Genomic DNA, 17115 nt, shown 5'->3' on the forward strand with positions numbered 1-17115 from the left:
TTTTTCCCTACAGGTAGTGCGCATCTCCTGAGAAAAAGGCCAGAAACGTCAAATGCTTGTTTTTCCAGCTTAGGTCCCTGGCCAGGTCTAGTCAGTGAGATATAAGGGAAGGTCTTCTGGTGGGGGAAGGCGGTGGAATCCAGAAATGTTTTCCTCCCTGATAGACAGACAACCTTGAAAGTTCTTGTGTCCACTCTCTTCGCGTTTTGCTTTGAGGGTTACTACATGAGAACCTGGGGCCTTTGCAGCTCTGAGGAAAGTCAAGAGAACCAAAGAGATGCCTACTTAGAACCTTGACATTACCGATCTGGTCAACTAACCCTAAAACACTAGCCCAGCACTAGACCTAATGTGGAAGTGTATGTAATGGCATAGGAAAATGTTCGTTATTTACTACCACGAGAAGGAAGCCGTTCATGACAGTGTGTAATGCTGTGATTCCAATTAAAGTTTATACATATGTATATGCGTCTATGAGTATAGATGAATATATTCATAGAAAAGATGAGAAGTAAAAGAATAACAATAATGAACATTTATGGAGCATTTGAAGGCTTATTAAATCCATTATAAACTGAAAGTCTTCAATTATTACCTTTCTTTGTGATGACAATCTCAGATGGGATAATTTCTGATTTATGCTGAGAAGCCGTGTCCATAAAGTCACCATTGTGAGGGCTTGTTGGCATTTCACCAGGAGGACAAACAGAACCTGAATCAGGACTACTGCTCACGGCACCATCGGCAAAGAGAATCTGAAGGAAAAGCGAAATCCTTACGTTCTCAGAAGCAAGCAAGAGGCTGGTTAACATTTAATGCTGTGTCAAACTGACATAAGTTAAAATAAATCCAAAGGAAAAACACTCTTTGCAGACCTCCAGACTCAGCAACACAAACATAATATAGGAGGATAGATTGGGAGCACAGAGAGAATAGCTTACTATCCAGCAAAATAATATTATTTAATGTTTTCCATTTACCTTCTATTTTGTTTCCTTTCTTTTTATTTCTTGTCTTTTATTGGATTAACTTGAGTTTTTATTTTCTCCATTAAAATTTTTTTTTAATGTTTATTTATTTTAGAGAGAGATAGAGCATGAGCCGAAGGGCAGAGAGAGAAGGAGACACAGAATCCGAGGCAGGCTTCAGGCTCCGAGCTGTTAGCATAGAGCTTGCTGCAGGGCTTGAACTCACGAACCGTGAGATCATGACCTGAGCCAAAGTTGAACACTTAGCCGACTGAGCCATCCAGGAACCCCTATTTTCTCTATTCTTTATCCTTCCCCTATGTCACTGGAAAATTATGCACTCTGTTGCAACTTACATAATGACTACATTTAAAACTTTATCACATATTTAAATGTTTAGTGTCTGTCGATATCTATCTAGTAGATATGGTGTCTACAGGTGCTACAGATACATCTGTCTGGATCAATCTCTATCGCTCACCAATGAACATGACAAGAACCACCACCAGCTGCTGCTCATGAGAAATCTAACGTCCATCCCGTCCATTCTGTACTAGGTAACTGGTTTCCTTTAGGAAGCTTTCGGGATTGTCTATCTGCGCAGTCCCAAAACTGCACTACAACATATCTAGATGATCTTTTAAAGATTATTAGTATCAATCCTGATTGACTCTTGTTTAATCCAAAGTATTTTTTTTTTTTCGTTCTGGGAAAATTCCCTATGTTGTTTCTTCCTTTATTTTCCTTCTTCACTCCCACCATTTTCTTCTTCTGGAGATTGTATTCTTCAGATCCCTTTTCCATGTCTCTTAACTTTTCTCTCCCTCACAATCCACTCCCCCACCCCCCCCAATTTTCACAATTATTTTTCTTGTTTTTTTCTCCTTTTAAATTTTTATTTATTTATTTATTTAAAGTTTATTTATGTTGAGAGAGAGAGACAGAGAGAGACAGAGAGAGCATGCATGAGCAGAGGAGGGGCAGAGAGAGAGGGAGAGAGAGAGAAGCCCAAGCAGGTTCCACACTGTCAGTGCGGAGCCTGACATGGGGCTTGGACTCAATAACCATGAGATCATGATCTGAGCCAAAATCAAGAGTGGGTCACTTAACTGACTGAGCCACCCAGGAACCCCTCTTAAATTTTTAATTGAAGTATACTGACATACACTATTATCTGACTTTCAGGTGTACAACATAGTGATTTGATACACAATTGTCATTTTTAGTATCTAAAAACTCTCGACTTTTTTTCCACAGCAACTGTTCTTTTTTTATTGTTATTTTATAGATTGTTAGCCTCTCAAGTGTCTGTCTATATTACTTCTACTCCCTTCCAAGTTTTTTGTTTAACTATGCTTCTTCTTAGGTGCTCTGTCTTTAATTTTTTATTATTCTGTAATTTACTTTCATGCAGTTGGTTTTTCTGTAGGGTTGATGGCTCTTGGGTGCACAGTCATATTTCTGTTTGAGGATCCCTGTTCACTTCTTGGTGGCGTAGCCTCTGGTCGCTGGGAAGGAATGGAGCAGGACACACATCTCCTGGGTATTTTGATGTCTGGTTGCCACCCTCCAGGTAGTAGTGAGTCACCTGGGACACTAACTCGATTTTCTGAGTGCAGATCTCCATCTGTGAAATGTCTGTGTTAAAACTTCTGAGTTTGAATTTTGCTGCAGGCTTTTCACTGTACATGTTTTAAACTTTCTTCTGTTTCTCCGTCAGTCTGATCTCACCTGACTTGCATTTTCTAGAAATTCTCACACAATTTTCATCCACTGATGACACATCTTGTTGTTTTCCAGTACAGTTGTGAATGCACTATTCAAAAGTATTTTTTTATTATTATTATTTTAAGGTGCCTTGAGAGGCAGAGGAGGCGAACACTGTGTTTAATCCTCAGCCTTGGGTCATATATAGAATAAGCTTATTTATAATAAGGATACAAATAGTCTTATTGGCAGACTATTCTATTCTATTCTACTGTTCTATTCTCAATTTTCCATCTCCAGTGTCACTCCATTTTCAAGTGGGTTGTCCCTCTTACCTACCACAACACTACTCCTGCCCCATAGCTTGTTTGTATTTTACTTTGCAGCAGGAAGGAGAATTATTTACCTAACATTCTCTTACCTGTGTGGATCCATCCAACATGTACTTGACAACAGTGCCTTGCCTGGTGATAACTCTTGATGCCTCCTGTTCCACTGGTGGCATCACCGTCTTATAGTACTCATAGTGCTTCACCTTCTGGGGGTAGCTCTGCCGGACCATGATGTCCCAAGTGGGTTCCTCATCCATAACATTCCCATCTGAAAAAAAAGCAAGCCTTAATGTGAACTGGGCAATGCTGTGTGGCCGGTGTTTTATCTTGTTGCTTAATTGTTTTCATTCTTCTGTCTACAGCTGAGTAATAGGGCAGTTTCCATGTCATGACCGATGGCGCAGAGCACTGGTTCTTTTCTACCTTTGCTATATGGGCAAATGTAGTAAAGAAGGTCGTCTGTAGGTACTCAATAGGTACCTTCTCTATGTACAACCCATTCTTTCTCATGAGTTCTAGGACACCTCTGGCAAAATTAGGAAGGAAGCAGAGCTTTGCTGTCCTTAGAGGTTCCCTTTTCTCCCTGTTGGCACTTTTCTCTTGCCCTTGACTAAGCTCTTGCCCCTGGGTGCTCAATGCTCTCCTGGTGACCCCTGGCTGCCTGGAGCCTCAGGGGGAGTCACTTACTTCAGGCTTGCCCTTCCAAAATATTTCATCATTTTTCAGAGTTAACATCATCCCCTCATCTCTAACCAAATCCAGATTTTTCTCAGCATTCTACTCTAAGCTGGCAATCAAGGAGAAAAGCACCTGGTAATTTCCTTCAAAAGAAAATATTAACGAGAATTCAGTTTTTGCTAACCAAATATTTTCCTCTTCTCAATTTGTAAAGTGGTTTATCAACATGTAATGATGGCATTTCAAGGACTGTATCAGGCTGATAGAAAAATATTTTGAAATGAGGGCCCTTCGTGATACCCTCTAAGTCACAGAAGTATTACTAACAATAAACTAATAAGCACTTACTTGGATGTTTTTATATGTTAAATGCTTTGTATATGTATTTTATTCAGCTCATCCCAGCAAACTTTTAAGGGAGACTTCACTTTCCAGGGTTTTGAAGAAATGGAGGCTGGAAAGGCTTATAGCTTTTCCAAGGTCACACAGTTAAGTGGCAGGCCTAGGAGTTGAACGGGTCTCTAGGCTTAACTGTTTTCTCATGTTGTAAAAACAACTGCTGCTACCATGACCCAAAACAAACAAAAACCACCCAAAACCTAACACTGGATTAGTATGCTCCAAATTAGACAGTATTTTCTCATTTAATACTTATAATAACCCTGTTTAGTATATGACACTATCTTATAAATGAAGAAATTCAGGTGGAGAGGGGTTATGACTTGTCCAAGGTCACCCAAGAAAGCTCTTTCTTCATATACCGCATGACCTTCCCTCCTTCTGTGCAAGGCTGACCCTAATGAAAACATTGCTCCTTTGGTATTTATGTCGTAATTATGTTCAGACTTGAATTAGGATATTCATAATATATGGAAGATTTTTAAAAGATTACATGTTCCAAGCAGAGTTATTATTAACCACATTGTCTCCATGACATAAGGATGAAAATATCAGGCTAGATAATGAAACTAATAAAAAAAGGTGGAAAGCTGGAATTTGATAATAGGATCAAGTGAACAAGCAGACAAATATGTTCTTATCTAGAAATATCCCTCTTAGTACACTCATAACACCTTTGACTTTGACTCTGGAAGACCCTTCATGGTCATCATCACACAGTCATCTCATCATGGAAAACCTGGGCCACTAGGAATCCTGGGAAATCGATTCCAAGATTCATGGTCTATTTTTAATAATTGATAAAGCCTAATGAAAAACAAGATTGAGACAAATCAGATCAACTGCAACATTTAGTTTCTTTTCATTTGGGTGGCAAGTAAATGTGACATTGAATTATTTTTCAATAGGCATACTCTTTTTCTTTGATAGATATACTTTTCCAATATGGTGTACATAAGGAAATTATAATAAAGAGAATATTTGGTTGTGAAAAAAGATCAAGACCCACTGATACAATACAACATTTATAGATGAAGAAACATGGTCTAGAGACAGTAAGTAACTGAAAGGGCCATATAGTCAGAACTCAAGTCCCAGGCCCATGTTTGCTTTGCTGCTTCTGTTAATTCTATTGCAATAGTGGGTCTCCATTTAAGTGATATGCAAATTCAGTCACCAACGTGGATGCCCCAATTAGGGTAAAGAAATCCTACTTGAACTTATTGTGACTAAGGTCACTCAACTCCTCAGTGGCAGAGATAAAAGTCCATTCTTGGTCCAGTGATGGCAAAGTCAGTGCTCTTAACAACTATTGTGGGCCCTGTCTTCCTGCCTCTACAAAGGGACACAGGTACATTAATTTGCTTGGCTGATCAAAACAAAGGACAGTGAGCACAAAGGAGGGAGAGGCAAGTGCAGGTTGAATGCTTGAAGGAAACCAGTCTTGTTCTCAAGTATCAGCATATGATTTTATAATGTCTGTTATTTCTGTATGGCCTCTAGGCTTTGCCATCACTGGACCAAGAATGGACTTTTATCTCTGCCACTTAGGAGTTGAGTGACCTTAGGCAAATTAATGAACCTCCCGAAGCCTCAATTTATTTTGTAAAATGGAATTACTAGGACTTAGCTTAAAATAGTTGTATTTTTAAAAAATGTTTATTTATTTATTTTGAGAGAGAGAGAGAGAGAGAGAGAGAGAGAACATGAGCAGGGAGGGCCAGAGAGAACCCCAAGCAGGCTCCTGGCCTACAGTGCAGAGCCCAATGCGGGGCTTGATATCATGAACCATGAGATCATCATCTGAGCCAAAATCAAGAGTTGGATGTTCAACCGACTGAACCACCCAGGCGCCCCTATAATAGTTGTATTTTTTCATGTATATTAAATACTTAGTGCCAAGCTATCAGTAAATGCTCAGAAAATGAGGGTTATTATTATTATTAGCCTATTGTTCATTATTAACAAGTATATTTAACTAGTAGGAAAATACACACTTTCAATGGTGATTTAATTGTTTTCTATATTTTTTTGCTCCACTCCCTCCTTGCTCTACACCAGCTAACACTCACCTGTAGACTCTTGCCCAATGAAGGTTACTAGGAGCCCATTGGGGCAAGACACATTTAGGTTTTGGAAAGTGGGAACATAAAGAGTCTCCTGTAAAACAGGTTCTGGTTCCACTTCTTCCTGTAAATAATTTAACATGTGAATAATTGTTATTTTCTAAATGAGCTATTGATTTATTACAACTAAGCATGGACTTGCTGAGTGCTTAACATATGACTTGCCCATGACTAGTGGGCCCTGTGATGGAACCTATAAAATGCATGAGTCTCTACCTTTGTGCAATTTATATTCTATATTGTAGAATGGTACATAGACATGTGAAACAATTAAATTATAGTACCAAATTGTTGGCACATCTCTCCTCAAAAAATGAAGATATCAAAGTTAATGAGAATAGTTAGGAAAGGATCATGGAGGAGTTGGGCCTTGAAGTAGGCCTTGAATGATATCTCTGTTTGCAAGTGTGGGTGTAAAGGCTGACCACATCCCTACTACCCACTTTGTGTATTTTTTAAAGTTTGGGTGTTAGAGATGTTATGCTGTTAGGATATGTGTCCTTATTTTTCTCTAATAAGCAGGCATTACTTTTGTAGTAAGTAAAAACAATTTAAAAAGGGCATAAAAAGATTATTTATAAACTGATGAAGTTTGGGTGTGTCTAGGGAAAAATCCTAATTAATTTTCTGCCAACTATGCCCGAATACCTGGTTGGTTAATGGCATTCCAGAATCAAAGTTATTTGGTTGCTTCCAACCAACCCCTCACAATAATAATTTCAGGTTTTCCAGTCGGCTTTCTTTCCAGTTAGCCACTAAAGTCATTCCAACCGATCCCTTGTTTCTGGATCTTTAGTTTATTCTAATTAGTCTTCTACTGTTGATCATTTAAATTGCTCTGCCTTTGTTACTAACAAATAATAAAATCTGAAAAGTTAGCTAAAAATCAATTAAAAATACAAAACCAAATTAAGAGGAAAGAAATTATGAAATTCTGTAAAATGAATAATACTGCTTAAAGACATGAACCTTGCCATGACAAATCTACCATTACACAAAAAACCAGTAATTATCTCCCATCCTTCCATTAGCGTCACTTTTTAAAAATTTTAGGAGAGCTGACTGGTTTGCTACCAAATTGCTTTCAGTCAAATTAGTGAATTATCCAGGGCTATTCTGCTCAAACACCATGCAATTTTCATTTAGCAAGGGTCAAGTGTCCTGGCTTGAGAAAAGTCATCTTGCAGTAAAGCTAAATAAATATGGTACAGCGAGGCTAAGTAGCATACAAACCCCATAAGTTTTAAAGGGCCGAGGTCTGAAATCAAGATCCCTGATCTCTTCTTAACACGTTTTTTTTATTCTAACGAGTTGAGTGTTTGTACATTGTACAAACTGCACAGCTGTTCTAGTAAATGCCTAAAGAGTCAAGAGTTCATCAGTGGTTTTCTTCTTGCTCCTCTTTTGATCTGTATTCTTCTATCAGGAACATGTTTGGAACCAAAGCCTCTGTGAGTGTGTGTTTGCATTGGGTGGCAGGTTGGAGGTACAGGGTGAACTGGTCTTTAGCCAGAAGCAGACTGTTCTTCAATCCTTGGCATATAAATCTAAGCCCAAGTTTACCAAATGGAAGCATTTCCATTATTTAATTAAAGATACTCCTCTTTCAATTGTTATTTATCTAATGAAGCTAAATAAAGTACTTAGAGAATGGTAGGAACTTAACCAACCAAAAGCAAAGAAAACTCAAGAACCAGAGTGGCAAAAAAGGCTGAGCTTGTCCTGCTGAGTTTAGAATGAAAGACCTGAGAGAGATGTATATGACAATATGTCTCCTGGCATAGGGACCCAACTCCTGTGTGCACATCTCTTCTCATTCATTCAAAATTGAAACTCCAGGGAATGTTAATTCATTTGCACAAGAATGTATATGTAGTGCAATAACACTATGGACCTAACTCATGATTTAAAAAAAAGTTAACACTGAGGTAGGAGTAGAGTTTTGGGATCCATGGCAAGTCCCTGTACCTTTTTCTCTTCTTCTTTTGGGTGTTCCTCTTCTTTAATTGATTCTCTGGGTTTTTCTTTGCCTTTTGATTTTGGTTTTCCTTTGCCTTGAGGAACAGTCACTACGACAGGAATTACTGTTGCAGTAAGTGCTGATGGGATATTCAACATTGTGTCCAAATTAGGATCCTTATCTTCTATAAAGAGAAAAGGAGAAAACAAGTAAATTAGACATTCATATTGGGTATGTTTGTTAAATAAAATTGGTATCACAAACATTTACACCAGTTGGCAACAATTTTTACCTTGCTGAATATGATTTTTTCAGTTGGATAGATTTCAGGGGTAATGTAGTCATTTAAAATCAGAATTGTAAACATTGGGATACAGGTGCCCCTATGACTTAGCACTCCTGTATCCTTTGGATAAACTCCTAGTAGTGCTATTTCTAAGTCGTAGGGTAGTTCTATTTTTAATTTTTTGAGGAACCTCCACTGGGTGTTGTATGTATGTGATGAACCATGGGAATCTACCCCCAAAACCAAGAGCACACTGTACACACTGTATGTTAGCCAATTTGACAATAAATTATATTTAAAAACCAATAAAATAGGGAGGAGAAGATGGCGGCATAGGAGGACGCTGGGATCACCTGGTCCAGCTGATCACTTAGATTCCACCCACACCTGCCTAAATAACCCAGAAAAACACCAGAAGACCAGCAGAATGGACTCTCCAGAGCCAAGCATAGACGAGAGGCCCATGGAAGAGAGTAGGAAGGGCAGAGAGGTGGTGTGTGCTACATGGACTGGAGGGAGGGAGCCGGGGTGGTGGAGGGGCAGCCAGCCCACCCAGCAAGGCAGAGCCCCTGAATCTGGCTTGCAAAAGTGGAGGGCCGGACAGAGTGTGTTCTGACAGCCAGCAGGACTTAACATATGGAATGTTAAAAGTCAGCAGCTCTGCTCGGAGAGCGGGAGGGTGAGAGGATGCCAGGAGGGAGAGATGTTGAGCCCTGGAAGACAGAGCTCAGCTTGGTGGGGAACAAAGGCACTGGCAAGCGCCATTTCCCTCTCCCATCCCCCAGCCGAAATTCCAAAGGGAACCAGTTCCCATCATGAACTTGCTGGCACTGTGCAAACACCCAACGCTGTACTTCTGTGGATCCATCCCTCCCTTCCGGTGCTGCAAGGCCCTTCCCGCAGCGGACCACTGATGGCAAAGCAAGCTGAGCCTACCCCTCCCATCCTGGTGCACCTTGTGGATCCACCCCAGCTAATACGCCAGACCCCATTGAAGCAGCACCACAAACCTGGCAGTGTGCAAGTAGCCCAGACAGGGGCCACACCACTCCACAGTGAGTCCTACCCCTGGGAGAGGGGAAGATAAGGTACACACCAGTCTGTGGCCCCAGCAGTGGGTCTGACTGTGGCCCCGCCCACCAACACAAGTTACTCCAGAAAGCACAGGGGAAGTTCCCTGCAGTTCCACACCACCCCAGGGACTATCCAAAATGATGAAATGGAAGAATTCTCCTCAAAAGAAACTCCAGGAAGTAGCAACAGCTAATGAATTGATCAAAAATGACTTAAGCACTCTAACGGAACAAGAATTTAGAATAATAGTCATAAAAATAATTGCTGAGCTTGAAAAACGTATAGAGGACAGCAGAGAAGCTATTGCTACAGAGATCAAGGGATTAAGAAATAGTCATGAGGAGCTAAAAAATGCTATAAATGAGGCACAAAATAAAATGGAGGTGAACACAGCTCGGATTGAAGAGGCAGAGGAGAGAATAGGTGAATTAGAAGATAAAAATTATGGGAAAAGAGGAAGCTGATAAAAAGAGAGATAAAAAAAAATCCAGCAGTATGAGGGGAGAATTAGAGAACTAAGTGATGCAATCAAATGTAACAATATCCGTATGATAGGAATTTCAGAAGAGGAAGAGGGAGAGAAAGGGGCTGAAGGTGTACTTGAACAAATCATAGCTGAGAACTTCCCCGATCTGGGGAAGGAAAAAAGCATTGAACTCCAAGAGGCACAGAGAACTCCCTTCAGACGTGACTTGAATCGATCTTCTGCATGACGTATCATAGTGAAACTGGCAAAATACAAGGATAACAAGAAAATTCTGAAAGCAGCTAGGGATAAACATGCTCTATATACAGCTCTATAAACATATAAAGGGAGACCGATAAGACTAGTGACAGACCTATCTACTGAAACTTGGCAGGCCAGAAGGGAATGGCAGGAAATCTTCAATGTGATGAACAGAAAAAATATGTAGCTGAGAATCCTTTATCCAACAAGTCTGTAATTCAGAATAGAAGGAGAGATAAAGGTTTTCCAAAACACACAAAAACTGAAGAAATTCATCACCACTAAACCAGCCCTACAAGAGATACTAAGGGGGATTCTGTGAGACAAAGTACCAGAGACATCACTACAAGCATGAAACCTACAGACATCACAATGACTCTAAACCCATATCTTTCTATAATAACACTGAATGTAAATGGACTAAATGCTCCAACCAAAAGACATAGGGTATCAGAATGGGTAAAAAAATCAAGACCCATCTATTTGCTGTTTACAAGAGACTCATTTTAGACCTGAGGACACCTTCAGATTGAAAGTGACAGGATGGAGAACTATCTATCATGCTACTGGAAGTCAAAAGAAAGCTGGAGTAGCCATACTTATATCAGACAAACTAGACTTTAAATTAAAGGCTGTAACAAGAGATGAAGAGGGGCATTATATAATCATTACAGGGTCTATCCATCAGGAAGAGCTAACAATTATAAATGTCTATGCGCCGAATACAGGAGCCCCCAAATATATAAAACAATTACAAACATAAGCAACCTTACTGATAAGAATGTGGTAATTTCAGGGGACTTTAATACTCTACTTACAACAATGGGTAGATCATCTAGACACAGGATCAATAAAGAAACAAGGGCCCTGAATGATACATTGGATCAGATGGACTTGACAGATATATTTAGAACTCTGCATGCCAAAGCAACAGAATATACTTTCTTCTCGAGTGCACATGGAACATTCTCCAAAATAGATCACATACTGGGTCACAAAACAGCCCTTCGTAAGTATACAAGAATTGAGATCATACCATGCACACTTTCAGACCACGATGCTATGAAGCTTGAAATCAACCACAGGAAAAAGTCTGGAAAACCTCCAAAAGCATGGAGGTTAAAGAACACCCTACTAAAGAATGAGTGGGTCAACCAGGCAATTAGAGAAGAAATTTAAAAATATGTGGAAACAAACGAAAATGAAGATACAACAATCCAAACGCTTTGGGATGCAGTGAAGGCAGTCCTGAGAGGAAAATACACTGTAATCCAGGCCTATCTCAAGAAACAAGAAAAATCCCAAATACAAAACCTAACAGCACACCTAAAGGAAATAGAAGCAGAACAGCAAAGACAGCCTAAATCCAGCAGAAGAAGAGAAATAATAAAGATCAGAGCAAAAATAAACAATGTAGAATCTAAAAAAACTGTAGAGCAGATCCATGAAACCAAGAGTTGGTTTTTTGAAAAAATAAACAAAATTGATAAACCTCTAGCCAGGCTCCTCAAAAAGAAAAGGGAGATGACCCAAATAGATAAAATCATGAATGAAAATGGAATTATTACAACCAATCCCTCAGAAATACAAGCAATTATCAGGGAATATTATGAAAAATTATATGCCAAGAAACTGGATAACCTGGAAGAAATGAACAAATTCCTAAGCACCCACACCCTTCCAAAACTAAAACAGGAAGAAATAGAAAAACTTGAACAGACTCATAACCAGCAAAGAAATTGAATCAGTTACCAAAAATCTCCCAACAAATAAGAGTCCAGGACCAGATGGCTTCCCAGGGATATTCTTCCCAGGGATATTCTACCAGATATTTAAAGCAGAGATAATACCTATCTTTCTCAAGCTGTTCCAAAATTAGAAAGGGAAGGAAAACTTCCAGACTCATTCTGTGAAGCCACTATTACTTTGATTCCTAAACCAGACAGAGACCCAGCAAGAAAAAGAGAACTACAGGCCAATATCCCTGATGAATATGGATGCAAAAATTCTCAATAAGATACTAGCAAATCGGATTCAACAGCATATAAAGCATGATCAAGTGGGATTCATTCCTGGGCTGCAGGGCTGGTTCAACATTTGCAAATCAATGTGATACATCACATTAATAAAAGAAAAGAAAAGAACCATATTGTCCTGTCAATCGATGCAGAAATTCAGCATCCTTTCTTGATAAAAACCCTCAAGAAAGTCGGGATAGAAGGAATTTACTTAAACATCATAAATGCCATTTATGAAAAGCCCACAGCAAATGTCATTGTCAATGGGGAAAAACAGAGCTTTCCCCGAGATCAGGAACACGACAGGGATGTCCACTCTCACCACTGTTGTTTCACACAGTATTGGAAGTGCTAGCATCAGCAATCAGACAACAAAAGGAAATCAAAGGCATCAAAATTGGCAAAGATGAAGTCAAGCTTTCACTTTTTGCAGATGACATGATATTATACATGGAAAACCCGACAGACTCCACCAAAAGTCTGCTAGAACTGATACATGAATTCAGGAAAGTTGCAGGATACAAAATCAATGTACAGAAATCAGTTGCATTCTTATACACTAATAATGAAGCAACAGAAAGACAAAGAAACTGATCCCATTCACAATTGCACAAAGAAGACATCCAGATGGCCAACAGGGACATGAAAAGATGCTCAATGTCACTCCTCATCAGGGAAATACAAATCAAAACCACACTGAGATGCTACCTCACACCAGTCAGAGTGGCTAAAATGAACAAATCAGGAGACTATAGATGCTGGCAAGGATGTGGAGAAACGGGAACGCTCTTGCACTGTTGGTGGGAATGCAAACTGGTTCAGCCGCTCTGGAAAACAGTGTGGAGGTTCCTCAAATTAAAAATAGATCTACCCTATGACCCGGGAATAGCACTGCTAGGAATTTACCCAAGGGATATAGGAGTGCCGATACATAGGGGCACTTGTACCCCAATGTTTATAGTAGCACTTTGAACAGTAGCCAAATTATGGAAAGAGCCTAAATGTCCATCAACTGATGAATGGATAAAGAAATTGTGGTTTATATACACAATGGAATACTACTTGGCAATGAGGAAGAATGAAATATGGCCTTTTGTAGCAACGTGGATGGAACTGGAGAGTGTTATGCTAAGTGAAATAAGTCACACAGAGAAAGACAGATACTGTATGTTTTCACTCTTATGTGGATCCTGAGAAACTTACCAGAAGACCATGGGGAAGGGGAAGAAAAAAAAAAACAGAGAGGGAGAGAGCCAAACCATAAGAGACTCTTAAAAACTGAGAATAAACTGAGGGTTGATGGGGGATGGGAGGGAGGGGAGGGTGGGTGATGGGTATTGAGGAGGGCACCTTTTGGGATGAGCACTGGGTGTTGTATGGAAACCAATTTGACAATAAATTTCATATTGAAAAAAAATAAAAACCAATAAAATAAAATAATATATAAGGCCTGAAAAGAATCAGAATTATAGTTAAAAAAATCTCAGGTACTGAATACTTTGACATATTTGATGCCATTATTTCACATGTTCTTGCCTTCCCGTCTATATTATGAACTCCTAATTATAGGGCAATAACTGTATATTTGAGAAATATTTATTGAGAGGCTCTTATATGCAAAATATTTGGACCAGTGGGTAATAATAACAAAATGTATAAAAGACCTTATGAAGCCAATATAGTCTAAATAAGATTTATACTCAAATAGCTTCAATACAAGGACATATTAAATAGGAAAATAAGGGATACAGATAAGGAAATTCAGAAAAGAAATTGGTTTGTTTAGTTGAGATGATAAAAAGAAGTCATAGAAGATTGATTTTATGCTTAATATAGCAATGGATTGTCAGAATTGTCAAAGGAGAGCTGATCTCTGAAGGAATTATGTTGGAATCTTCTGAGCATAATTTGCATCTTGAGTTCTATTCTCCTCTGGGTTCCAGAGTAATACTCCCATGTGAATCTCCTCTTCCTTCTTTGGGCAATTTCTTTCTGTCTCTTTACTGGTTCTTCCTGTCTCGTGAATCCTTAACTGTCATTAAATTTCAAGGATTCTTCCCTTATGCTTACACAAAGGATGTGTTTTAACTCTGGCTACTCATAATAATTACTCACTGAATTACAAAAAAAAAAAAAAAAAAAAAAGAGCTCAGTACTCTCCCACCCCCTTGACCCTCTGAATCAGACTCTCTATGGATGATGTGTATGTATTTACACCTGTGAAAAATCACATGTGATTGTGATACACAGCCAGGACTGAGCACCTTTATTACATACAATAGACCTGAATATCTCATATACTACTGGAGGTCCAACTATCATCTACATACTGATGACTCCAAAATTTACATCTCAAGGCATGACCTTTCTTTCTGAGCATCAGAGTCGTATGTGCAACTGCCTTTAGACATCTCCCCTGGTTGTCATACTGGAGATGTTTCAAACCCAGTGATTCTCTCTTTTCCTAGGAAAGGAAACTCTATGTACTCAAATCTCATTTAATGACCAATCAAGCACCACATTTCCCAAGTTAGACAGTGAGGCCATTTGCATTTTCTCTTTTTGGCTGACCCTATATAACCAGTCACCAAGCCATCAGAAATTTCTCTTGAATGATGCCTCTGCTATCTAGTCCTCCCTTTGCTTGTAGTCTCACTGATCTCTTGATTTTCTGTAGTAGGCTCCTAACTGGTATGACACCTCCAATACCACCATTTCAGTGTATTCTTCAAACTATCACTAAAATTATATTCCTAATATGAAATCCAAGCATGTCACTTCCCTTCCCTTACTTAAACACCTCTGACACTCACTGATCTTATAGGGCATACAGGACTCATTTTCCTCCACTCCAGCCACACTCAACTTTTCACCTTTCTGTAAAGATGGCATGCCTTTACACAATTGTACATTTATACAAATGGTTCTTACTATCTAGAATTGCCTTTCCTTGTTGCTTTGTCTGGATAGTTCCCATTCGTCTCTAAAGTACCACCGCAGATGCTGTATTTTCTCTCTGAAGTATTTTCTAGCTGCCCCTGGACCTCTGTTTATATATAATTTCTAGCACTTCTGCAGTTATTTCTCTATTTATGTTTTCTCTCCCCATTAGACAATGAGTTTTTTTGAGTAGATATGCTATGGTTTTATTCGTCATCATGGCTCAGTGCCAGCAAGATCCCTGACCCATAGGAAGTACAGTATATAAACAAGTGAATGATGTCCAGTTATAGGCAGTTGGAAACTCCTCTCTCTCATCCCCATCCACTTACTCATTCAGTAAATATTTGTTGAGTACCTACTATCATGAACTAGGAATTGGGTAACCAATGACGAACGAGGCTACAGGGAATTTACACTGTAATGGGTAGACAAATGAAAAAACCCTCAGGTACAATGGCATGTGTTACGTCCATGATAGAGGAGGTACAGGGGTCCATGGGAACACAAAAGAAGGGAATCGAACACAAATGCCTCTATACAACTTATACTTTGACTATACTACACAGTTTGCCTTTCCATAAACAAGTCGTGCTTTTATGTTACTGAGATTTTGTACACACTGTTCTTAGTAATTAGAATTCCCTTTTCCTTTGATTCTTTGCTTAGGCAATTCCCACTCACTTCCAAAGACCCAGTTCACATGCTACCGCCACTTGATCTGTGAAGTCTTTCTCAGAGCAAGCAATCTGTAAGCTGAGACCTGAAGGATGGTAGGAAGCTTAACTGTCATAAGTGGCGGTACATGCAGCAGGAGAAAGTGGTCCGAACAAGAGGCAAAGCATGAGCAAATGGCCAGAGATAAGAGAAAGCACTCAAGGAACTAAAAGTCACAAAAAGAATCGGGTAGGTGGAAACCACCCAGATGTCCATCAACAGACGAATGGATAAATAAAATGTGCCATATACATATCACAGAATACTATTCAGTCTTAAAAAGGAAGGAAATTCTGCAATGTGCAACAACACTGATGGATCCTTGAGGAAATTATGCTTAGTGAAATAATCCAGTCGCAGAAAGACAAATACTGTACGATTCCATTTACATGAGTTATCTAAAATAGTCAAAATAATAGAATCAAAGTGTAAAATGGCGGTGCCAGGGGCTCAGGGAGAAGGAAATAGGGAGTTATTACTCAATGGGTAAAAAGTTTCAGTTAAGCAAGATGAATAAGCTCTGGAAAGCTGTATATACCCAATTAAGGGGGGGGATAACCGGACTGGAAATTTGTTTAGTTATTAGCAGATAAAAGTTCTTAAGTATTACTATTATGTGCATACGTAAGGAGTTTATATTTTTTGTAAAGACTCATGCCTCCAATATTTTTAATACACGAAAAGTAAACCATTACTTTTTTTTTAAGTTTGGATTTTAATTCGTTAGTTAACATGCTTTGTTATATTGGTTTCAGGTGTACAATATCGCGATTCAACAATTCCGTACGTTATCCTATGCTCATCATGACAAGTGTACTCCTTAATCCCTAATTGCTCTCTATAACTAAGAGTCTATTTCTTAAAAATAAAAGTCTGTCTCTTGATTTGTCTCTCTCTCTCTCTCTTTTCCCTTTGCTCATTTGTTTTGTTTCTCAAATTCCACATATGAGTGAAATCATATGGTATTTGTCTTTCTCTGCCTGACTTATTTCACTATAGTGTCTATAGTATAGACTTTTGAACAGTATTTGTTCTTCTAATCCATGAGCGTTGGGATGCCTTTCCACTTGTTTCACACTGGAAACAATTTCAAATGCAGTACTTATAACTTGAAATTAGGAACATTTGTTTTAAATGGAATACTTGCACAATAACTTAAGGATTAAATAAAAAATAGGGAAAT

General features: G+C 38.9%; 1 protein-coding gene across 6 annotated transcripts in view; it reads right to left on the reverse strand.

Moving 5' to 3' along the window:
* Positions 1–17115, reverse strand: part of SPAG17 (sperm associated antigen 17) — a 241090-nt gene that overhangs the window by 86396 nt on the left and 137579 nt on the right. For all 6 annotated transcript variants that reach the window (XM_042993865.1, XM_042993867.1, XM_007075678.3 and 3 more), the window contains exons 25-28: positions 8179–8354; positions 6157–6274; positions 3097–3275; positions 596–755 (exon numbers count right to left, since the gene is read on the reverse strand). In XM_042993865.1, the coding sequence (XP_042849799.1) occupies positions 596–755; positions 3097–3275; positions 6157–6274; positions 8179–8354 (633 nt within the window). The remainder of the gene's footprint in view (positions 1–595; positions 756–3096; positions 3276–6156; positions 6275–8178; positions 8355–17115) is intronic.

The sequence above is a fragment of the Panthera tigris genome, chromosome C1 (genome assembly GCF_018350195.1).
Source record: "Panthera tigris isolate Pti1 chromosome C1, P.tigris_Pti1_mat1.1, whole genome shotgun sequence".
Taxonomy (NCBI): domain Eukaryota; kingdom Metazoa; phylum Chordata; class Mammalia; order Carnivora; family Felidae; genus Panthera; species Panthera tigris.